Source organism: Notolepis coatsorum (genome assembly GCF_963971535.1).
Source record: "Notolepis coatsorum genome assembly, chromosome: 8".
In the NCBI taxonomy this organism is placed as follows: Eukaryota; Metazoa; Chordata; class Actinopteri; order Aulopiformes; family Paralepididae; genus Notolepis; species Notolepis coatsorum.
In genome coordinates, this window is record NC_140172.1 from 102,066,509 (window position 1) to 102,077,160 (window position 10,652).

The 10,652-nt window shown below is 48.7% G+C and overlaps 1 protein-coding gene across 4 annotated transcripts in view; it reads left to right on the forward strand.

Moving 5' to 3' along the window:
* LOC311233195 (polyunsaturated fatty acid lipoxygenase ALOX15B) overlaps window positions 1-10,226 on the forward strand; it is an 81,562-nt gene extending 71,336 nt beyond the window's left edge. For all 4 annotated transcript variants that reach the window (XM_084320116.1, XM_084320118.1, XM_084320117.1 and 1 more), the window contains one exon: window positions 8,715-10,226. In XM_084320116.1, coding sequence (XP_084176242.1) covers window positions 8,715-8,894 — 180 coding nt within the window. In that variant the 3' untranslated portion in view covers window positions 8,895-10,226. The remainder of the gene's footprint in view (window positions 1-8,714) is intronic.
* Window positions 10,227-10,652: the final 426 nt, after the last annotated feature.

Sequence of the window (10,652 nt, forward strand, 5' to 3'; positions counted from 1 at the left end):
CAGACAGACAGACAGACAGACAGACAGACAGACAGACAGACAGACAGACAGACAGACAGACAGACAGACAGACAGACAGACAGACAGACACATACAATGTCAGTCTGACCACCTCAAGCACACAGACATGCAAATACACACACACACACACACACACACACACACACACACACACACACACACACACACACACACACACACACACACACACACACACACACACACACACACACACACACACACACACACACACACACACACACACACACACACACACACACACACACACACACACACACACACACACCAAAGGAGCTGAGAGCCTATAATATATCTGAATGTGTGGCCTAGAATTTGTATGTGGGAAAAAAAACATTTGAATATGGTTACAGAACAGAACAAAAGTTCAACTGTATTCTAGGATCTCATCGGTTATGCATCACATGACACTAGTAAATATACATTCTGTGCACACATATACACAGACACAGAGATACACAGACACACAGACACATAGATACACAGACACACAGATAAACAGACATACAGACACAGATACACAGACGGAGATACACAGACATACAGACACAGACACACAGATACACAGATACACATACATACAGACACACAGACACACAGATAACATACACACAGATACACAGACACACAGATACACAGACACAGATATACACAGATACAGAGACACACAGATACATAGACACAGAGACACACATACACCCAGATACACAGACACACAGATACACAGACACAGAGATACACAGAAACATAGATACACAGACACAGAGATAGACGGACACAGAGATACAGAGACACACAGATGCATGCACTTGTCCTAATATACTAACCTACACTATAGCACTCAACACTTTGATGGACATTGTTACTCAGCTGATAGAGTTGTACCCTTCCTGCTGTCTTGTTGTACAAAACTTGTAAGTCGCTTTGGATAAAAGCGCTAGCTAAATGACTAAATGTAAATGTAAATGTACAAATGTAGATACACAGGCACAGACAGACAGCTTGTGACTGCAACTTGTACCTGTTTGCGGACGACTCAGCCCGGCAGGTCTCAACAAGTTACAGGTTGAAAAAACCCTCAGCTCAGAACTAGGCAGAATCTGCACCTGGCCCGCTGATAACAAACGATAGGTTATGTATATAACCTAGTTATATGAGTACTGGCTGAGCGTCCTGCTCTTCGCCATCGAAATATACCTCATCTCCAGTACCTAGTGTACTCCATCAACGAATAAAAAACAATACACCCAGCACCTGCCAGGCCCCGCCCTAGTGCTACGTACTATATAGCACTAGGCATGGTCACCACTCGCTCTTCCTCGGAAAAAAACGTTTCACAAGAAAAGTTTCCCCAAGGGACCTCAGGGCAAGCTAAGAGCAGGATGCTCAGCCAGTACTCATATAACTAGGTTATATACACAACCCATCGTTATATTAGTCGTACTTGCGAATCGCGTCCTGCTCTTCGCCATCGAGATATGGGGACAGAGCAGATGCGAGGACCGACAAATGCACCCCCTGAGGACCCGAAAGCCCACATCAGGGGGGAGGGGAGTCCCGTCACCCCATCCTTCCTAATGAAGAGGGGGCGGCAGTCAACTCCACTGAGTGCGAACAAGAGGGAACTAGAACCTCTTGAACGCACAGCACAGGCGGAACCACATGTGACTCAACACATTGTGGCCCACACCCACACACTCCTGCTACCCCACCAAAGGACGGGAAGCAGGAGAGGTCCCAGACCTCAGAACCGCCTGGGAGACAGAACCCCCGGTCATGTCCATGAGGTAAAACCTTACGAAGGGACCCGGTGAGGACCATGAAGCCGCAGCACAGATGTCCTCCACGAGGCCCCACCCAGTAGGGCGGCAGAGGCCGCCACCCCACGAGTGTAGTGCGCCCTGACGCCCCCAGGGGGAGCCAGCCCGGCCAACGTGTAGCAAAGGGCAATGCCCTCGCACAACCAATGGGACAGGCGCTGTTTCGACAGTGCCTTACCAGCACGAGAGCCACCGTAACAGACAAAGAGCTGATTGGTAGCCCTGAGGCCCTGAGTACGGCTGAGGTAAATCCCCAAAGCCCGGACCGGACATGACAGGTGAAGGCCCGCCTCCAACTCACTAGCGTGAGGAGGCGGATGAAACGCCTGAACCATAATATCCCTGGAGCGGAAAGAACTCCGGATATTTTTTGGCACGAAGGTTGGATTAGGCCACAGAGTGGCACCGCTATCGGAACGAATAGACAGACACTCGGGCCGCACCGAGAGAGCACAAAGCTCACCCACGCGTTTAGCGGAGGTGATGGCCAGCAAGAACGCAGTCTTGAACGACAGCTGTCCCAACGGCGCTTGCTCAAGAGGCTCAAACGGGGCCAAGGACAACCGACCGAGGACCAATTGAAGATCCCAGCTCGGAGCCAGAGAGCGTGTCACCGGCTTAAGGCGTCGAACGCCAAGCAGGAAACGCTTTACACAAGGGTGGCCATAAAATATGCCACCTACCCGCGTAACCCGCGATAGTGGAGGGAGCATGCGCGTTCCGGATGGTACCAACCACAGAAGGATCCATCCTCTCCAGACTCACCCTCTCACCAGCCAAACCATCAGCAGCTGGCCCAGCACAGGGAACTAACACAGAGACCCGTGCGCTTTAGAGAGGGCCCACGATGACCAAGGAACAGGCCATGACGGGATACCAAGAGCTGGATCAGGACCGGGAACCACACAGCTGCGCCCCGGTCCGGCGCAATCAGGATCAAGGACCTGCGCTCCTCAACGTACCTGCCCCAACAACTGACCTAACAGATGTATGGGGGAAAGAATCCCAGGCGGCACGGCATTGGTCCCAGACCTGCCTGACTATGTCCGGACGTAATCCCCACCTGTCAGGGCGAGGAACGCCCGCGACATTACACCTGTACCCACATTCACCTTGCCAGGGATGTGGAGAGCCCTCAGGCCGCGCAGATGGAGAACGCCCATAGCCAGCCGCCTGCCGCCCGGTGCAGACGGGGGGAGCGTACTCCTCCCTGTCTGTCGATATACGATGCTGACGTCGTATTGTCCGTCCTGATCAAACACCGTTTGAGGACCAGAAGGACCGCTTTCAATACCAACACATTTAACGTAGCGCAAACCGGGCAGCATGGCTTGCCAGCTGCCCCCTACTGCGTTGGCCCGACGCGTCTCCAGCGAGGGAGGCGTCGGTGAAAAACGTGACGTGTGACAGCCTACTGCCCATGGGGACCCCCCTGGTGAGGACCCCAGGCCCTCCCCAGGGGCGAGGTCCCCCAGTACTGACACGGGAACCTTAGCCGCTTCCACTTGCCTCTCACCGGGTCTATTTCCATACTGGAAAAAAACCCAAGAGGAGGCCAAGAGGGACCACGGAATGAGCAGATGCCCTCATACCGAGCAGGCGTATCACGGACAGCGCCGTAACCGTCCTAGGACGGAACCTCCCGAGCGTGTCGCAACACGCTCTGAGAGGGATGCCCATAGCACTCCACCCGTTGACTGGGAAGAGGAGTACTCTACTTCCAGTCTACAGCAACCCCAGGCTGGTAGGAAACCTGCCTGGTATGAGACCTGACGATCCACCTTGACCGCCAAGGACCAGAATGTCGTCAGGGCAGAATACACTTCGTAACCCCTGACGACGCAGAGGCCCCAGTGCGGCCTCCACGCACTTGGTGAAGATGCGGGGAGCCAGAGAAAAGCCGAACGGCAGCCCCTGCTACTCATACGCTAACCCTGCAAAGGAAGCGTAGGTAAGCCCTAGGACGGAAGATCGGGGATGCGAACACGCATCCTACAGGTCTATGGAGGAGAACCAGACCCCCACCTGACAGTGTTCAACAGGTAGGAGACGATCCAAAAAATGCTGAACCTTCCCATGGGACAGGTCCAGCATGGGTCTGACACCCCCCCTCCCGATTTCTCAGGCACCAGAGAACACCGGGAGGAAAACGCCACGACGGTGGCTTGCTTCGTCCACAGAGATTGGATCTCGTTGACCAGAGCTGTCACTGCTGGTGACCCTGACAATAGGGTCTGTACCAAACCCGAAAACGGGTGGGGTTGTGTAAATACAAGTCCCCGCCTCAGCGTTCTCTCCATCCACCTCGACATATGGTACTGCTGTAGCCATATGTGATGACACTCCCAACGCACCCGCCGCCATGTGGCACAGGTCCGCTAGGAACTGTAGATAGGCGGCCCGGTCCCACCCGCTGTGCGTAGCCAACCCTGGACCCGTGCGAGCAGAGCGTTCCGTGTCGGGACATCTGACCCTGACACTATCCATGAGGCAATCGCACCCAAGGGGGGACCCCAACAGAAATGGCCGGTTTGATACGGGGGAAGCTGACATCAGTCTAGGTGACAAAAGCTCCCCCACTGAACACCCCTCCAGAACATGCTGAGGAGTTGTTCTGCAGCCGGACATGCAAGGTGTGAGGCCCCCATGGGTTCCTACACACCGTAGCCCTGAAGTGATATTACTAGCACCCAAATCACGCGCGCCTGCGAGACCACTGCCAATCTTTCAGGAGTGGGAGGCACCAACATGATACCCGGCCTGGCGAAGGCGAGGTCGGGGAAGCCCGCACTGTGCCGTGGCGGTACAGGCTTTAGCAGCCCACCAGCCACTCGCCGGGCCGACCCACCTCATGGCGTCGGCCGGGCGGGGCACTGTTTCAATATGTCAAAAGCAAAGGACTGATGCTAACACTGATGCTCCCCCAGTAGACACCGATTGACCGTCAGCATGAATGGTTGAGAGGAGGGAAGACTGTAGTGTAGACAGACATTCCCGCAGCAGGAAGACAAAACAGAAACAGTAGCCCAACATAGCATAGCGTTAGCCGCGCGCTCCAGGATAACGGGGAAAACAACAACGTTTACCCAGATATCCCGCCGCTTGCGCCAATACACAACTCGGTTGTCACCCGGGACAACTCGAGCACATCACAAACGCCAGCATTGTCATGCCTAGTGACATCCCACAGCGGGGAACAGTAGAACAGTGACCCAGCATTATAGCATTTAGTATTAGCAGCGCGCTCCAGGACAGCCTGGGAAACGTCCACCTCAGAGGGACGTTTACCCAAACATCCTGCCCCTGGCGCCGATATACAACTCGGTTGTCTACAAAACAACAAGCAGCATTTACTAACACCAGCGATAATGCCTAGTGGCGCAAATCCTACCTTGTGTGAGATAGCTCGATAGCTACACCTCACACGCCGTCCCTCTGTCTGCTGTCAACAAGACGAGGAGACTACAGACTCGACGCTGAGATGCATCGAAATGCATCCCGCTGCAGAGTCGCAGGACCCATACGAGCACCGTCAGAACATGCCGCGAAGATTCCAGGGGTAGGCAAATCTTCGGTAAGCACTCAACCTAATTTCTCTAAACTTTTCATGACAACTAGTTGCATAGGGTGCACGCATCCGCTATGATGGAAACGAAAATAGAGGAAGAGCAAGTGGTGACCACGCCTAGTGCTATATAGTACGTAGCACTAGGTCGGGGCCTGGCAGGTGCTGGGTGTATTGTTTTTTATTCGTTGATGGAGTACACTAGGTACTGGAGATGAGGTATATCTCGATGGCGAAGAGCAGGACGCGATTCGCCAGTACGACTAATATAACTATCATTACACCTGGGTAAAACAGAGTCCATTCTCTTCGGATCAAATAACAAACTCAGCAAGACCAACGGCTTCTCTGTTACCATGGGTGACAATATTGTCAAAAGGAAAGATGAAATTACATACCGCTGCTGGCGGGACAAAACCTCATAACTCCAAAAACCCAACTTTTCAGCAGATGAAAAAAACGAACACAGATTTGAGGTTGAATAGAGTTAGGAGGTTTAGACAGATGATCGGTTTAATGCTTTCCCATTGTTTAAACTTTGTAAAAGCCACACACACATATGGAGGATGATCTATGGAGTTGATTTATATATAAAAATATATATATTAAAAAATTTAGTTATGAGGTTTTGTCCCGCCAGCAGCGATACCTGGGTTCTATCCTAGAGGAAAATCTTTCCTGTGACAAGATGGCATCCAATGTAATCAAAAAAGTCAACCAATGAACAAGATTCTTGTACCGGATCTCCTCTCTGGTAAACAAAAATACCCTGAAGACTCTGGCAGGAGCACTCATTCAAGGGTACTACGACTATGCTTGCACCTCATGGTACCAAAGCACCTCAAAGGCACTAAAAACAAGATTACAAACATCACAAAACAAACTGGTCAGACTACTGCTTGACCTTACTCCTAGAATCCACCTCACCCCCTCGCCCATTTTGACAACCTAGGATGGCTTATAGTAGACGACAGAGTACAGCAACTTGCAATGGGCCTGGTCTACAAGATACACTACACCACTAAGGTACCCATGTACATGTCGAAATACTTCCCAAAGGTCAGTGAATACCACGACCACAACACCAGAGGGAGTTCCACAAATCATGTTCAACCCAGATTCGGCTCAAACAAGGGACTAAACACGTTTAGCAATTATGCCACATCAATGTGGAACGCCCTACCCACAGCCGTAAAAAAAAATGTAATCCCTACCCACCTTCAAAACCGCTCTCAAAGAGCACCTACGGGAGGCTGCAATTCGAAACTGGCCCCTGTAAATGTCCAAACCCCCCCCCCCCCCCTCCCTATGCTTGCACCTTGCACCCCCCCCTTCCCCCACCCACCCCCTCCCAATGTACAGTATCTTCCCCCTCGTATGTATATATTTTCTGTTAGGATCTCTGTTTAACAGTACTGTATATTTGCATATTGTGTATGTCACAAATGTAACAGTACTGTATATCTCTATGTCATGTATGTCATAAATGTCATGATATATCTGTATCTGTATGTTGTGTATGTCATAAATGTCATTATGAATTGATAATGGGGGACCCTGATGTAAACAAGATGAAAGTCTTTCTCTGGTCTGCATCCCCTTAACAATTGTGTGTATTGAGCCGTACTGTATTGTACCCATTCTACAAGTTAATAATGTTTTCAATCAATCAATCAACACACACAGATACACAGACACAGACATATACACAGTATCATGTAAACAAAGACTGGTGTGATTTTCATTAGTGTGATGTTTCAAGCATTTTATACGCCGCCTTCTTCAGAAGTATCCCTGGTCTTCTTCTTGTCGTGTCCACAAGACAGTCAATGACAAGGCTTGGCTAGCTGTGGTTCAACCACAGCTGAACACATATTGCTGTCCCTTCTCATTGAACTCTGCCAAGTCCGATGCTGTGCAGGGCTGTTCTAGCAGGGGGCATATCAGGAGGTGCTACATGGTCTGTGTTTCAGTGCCACAATCACACACAACATCCCCATCATTTAAGTATCCCCATTTGGCGAGAGTGGCTTTTGAACATCCAACACCAGATCTTATTCTGTTTAGGCATTTCCACACTGCATAGTTGGTGGCTTGCCCAGGAGGCAGTGCCTCGCTCGCCTTTAGCGTCATTGTTGTTGCTGGTGGTAGGTTGTCAAGTCTTTCTTCCCACCGAGTGACTCTTTCACTGATTGTGCTCGGTATTTCGAGGGGCGGGACGCTCTTCAGGAAACTTTTCCTGGATTTAAGGCGGCTTTTGGCTGGCACATGGCCGAAGAGAGGATGTCTTTGGTCAATAGACTGCTGTTGGCGCTCTTGCTTGCTTGCTGCATTTCGTCGTATCTCTGGTGGGGCTATGCCTGCCAGGATGTATAGACAGTCTGTAGGTGTTGATTTCAGGCAGCCTGTGATAAGGCGGCAGCTAGCATTGAGGACAGGATCCAACTTCTTGGCATGGGCAGCTCGCTCCCATACTGGGCAGGCATACTCGGCAGCTGAGTAGCAGAGAGCTAGTGCGGTTATCTTTAGGGTCTGTGGGTTAGCAGCACCCCAGGTTGTGCCAGTGAGCTTGCGGGTGATGTTGTTCCTCGCACTCACTTTGCACTTGGTCTTCTCAGTGTGGGTCTTAAAAGAGAGGCATCTATCCAGGGTTACCCCTAGGTAGACTGGGTGCTCACAGTGTTCAAGGGAGGTTCCTGACCAGTTGACCTTCAGTTGGCGCTTGGCTTCACGGTTTCTCAGGTGGAAGGCACACACCTGTGTCTTAGATGGGTTTGCAGCACTTAGGTGGTTCTCTTCATAGTAAGGTGTTAGCTCTGCCAGAGCGTTGGAGTCTGTCTTCCACAACCCTGGTGCTGTTGTGACATGTGCCGTCAGACTGGTCTTCTTGCTATATGACGTCACAACAACACCAGTGATGCTTGTTAAGACTTTCGATTTCACAGTCGAAACGTCAAGGTAATGAAAGTCATACCGGTCTAAATATCATAACTTTTAGAGTAATCTAAGATCTAAGACTATAGATGCATCTTTTCCAAGTATGGTGAGATATTCTTTCTTGTTTTAATACAAACAGGCTTGTTTAATTTTCTCAAAACAAGCTAAATAATCTTGAAACTGAAGGAGTGACCATCCTAATTTCAATATATTGTCACTTGGTTCAAGAAAGTTCAGTTGAATTGGAACAATTGAGATTCTCTCACCCCATTCGCACTTTTGGTGTATAGACACACACATACACACACCTTGTCCTTCACTAAAGTTGCTCCTTTTCCCCCTTCCATCCTTAGGTACCTCTGTGTCATTACCGTGAGGCTGTATTCAGTTGTGGCGCCCCTCGCAAGCTGGTGGAGGAGGTGCAGGCTGAACTCAAGGCCATTACTGATGACATCACAGACAGGAACAAGAAACTGGAGCTTCCGTACACATACCTGTCACCTGATCGCATTGAGAATAGCGTGGCCATTTGAGAATACTGTTTGAAGTTGCGCCCGTATTCACAAAGCCTGGTAGTAGGAGTGCTGATCTGGGGTCTGTGATCAGCAACACTTGTCTTCAACAACCTTACGCCCACTTTGTGAAGCTTTGTGAAAATTAACAGCTGTACATTGGTTTTATCTTCATATTCTAGCAGATACAGTATAATCTGCTGTGGATACATACAGCAAAACGTTTACTTCTCATACTTGGTTTTACAATTTATATGTAATAGAGATTGTAATATTTCTCAAGTAGGCCACACCTCTTTCTCGAATAGGCCACACCTCTTTCTAGAGTAGGTCACACCTCTCTTTCTAAAGTAGGCCACACCACTTTCTCGAATAGGCCACACCTCTTTCTAGAGTAGGCCACATCTCTCTTTCTCAAGTAGGCCACACCTCTTTCTCGAATAGGCCACACCTCTTTCTAGAGTAGGCCACACCTCTCTTTCTCAAGTAGGCCACACCTCTCTTTCTCCAGGTTTTGAGGATCATCTCAACTATGCCATTTTAGCAAACAGCAAAATGTGGGTAAAGGGCTTAGGCTCCAATCTAAATTTTGAGTGGCACTGTAATAGCACTGCAACAAAAAAGTGGCAAATCTGGTTTGAATATATCAGTCTGAAAGAAATCAGATTAAGAATTGGCTTTGTGTATGAAATGGACATAGAATGAGATTTGTTTTTGCTGTGACCAAGCAGCTAGTATAAATCGGTCTGTTGGTCTGTCTGTCAGTCCATCCCATTTCAAAACATTTTAATCCTTCGCACACCGAGCGGCTTCATTGGGAATGGTGTGCTGTTACTTTGTGAAAGGTTAATAGCTGAATGTACCAAATAGTTAATAGCTGAATGTACCAAAAAGAGAATGTGGCAGTTTATATTCTACATAAACTATATAACTCGTCACTCAGTTTTCACACAAACTAGATTTCTTTTTATATATCAAAACCTGTTTTTGAATACAATGCCATGTTTCTCTTTTGCGTCGTTCATGTTTGTTTGATGTGTGGTTTTGAAAATTTTCTGTGATTTCTGTGTATATGGGCAGGTGCAGATAATCACTGATAGTAACCATGGCAACCCAGGGCACAATGGGGTCGCATGCACATACAAATAAAATACACTGAATTGGTTTTAAAAGTGGTACAGACAACTGCTTCTACACACACGCACACCATTTAGCCATGTTAAGGCATCATTGGACTCAGCAGAGTTCCGCTGTAGAGATGGTCTTACAATTCTGTTAAGCTCAATGCTACTCTGAGAGCTCCTGCACAATGGAGGGTCACATGCTTGTTTTCATACCTTTGAGGTTTTTCAATTGGACCATAACAATAAATTGTTCTACTCAATTGTGTGTATGTGAGGTTCGTTTTTACAAGGACATACAATATACTGCCCTGACATTGTATTATTACAAACCTCCTGCCTGCTGTGTTGTATCAAAGTATTTAGCTATTTTTTGCTACATTTTCAGTATTCTTTGAGGTACAGTATACACAGAAACACACTTGGTTACAGTAACCATTCAACTTGGACCAGGGGTTCTTAAAACTCTCCAGCAATGGATTCAAACTGAATAAACTGGCCCATCCCAATTTAACCCCCAATACTCTGTATTTTATTCTCATTAGCACTCAATTTTGCATGGGTAAAAAAACAATAAAGCAAGGATTCATGCTTGCATTAATCAAGTGTCGCTTTCTAATATGTCACTGACACTAACCCTGGGACCCAGTTACATTAA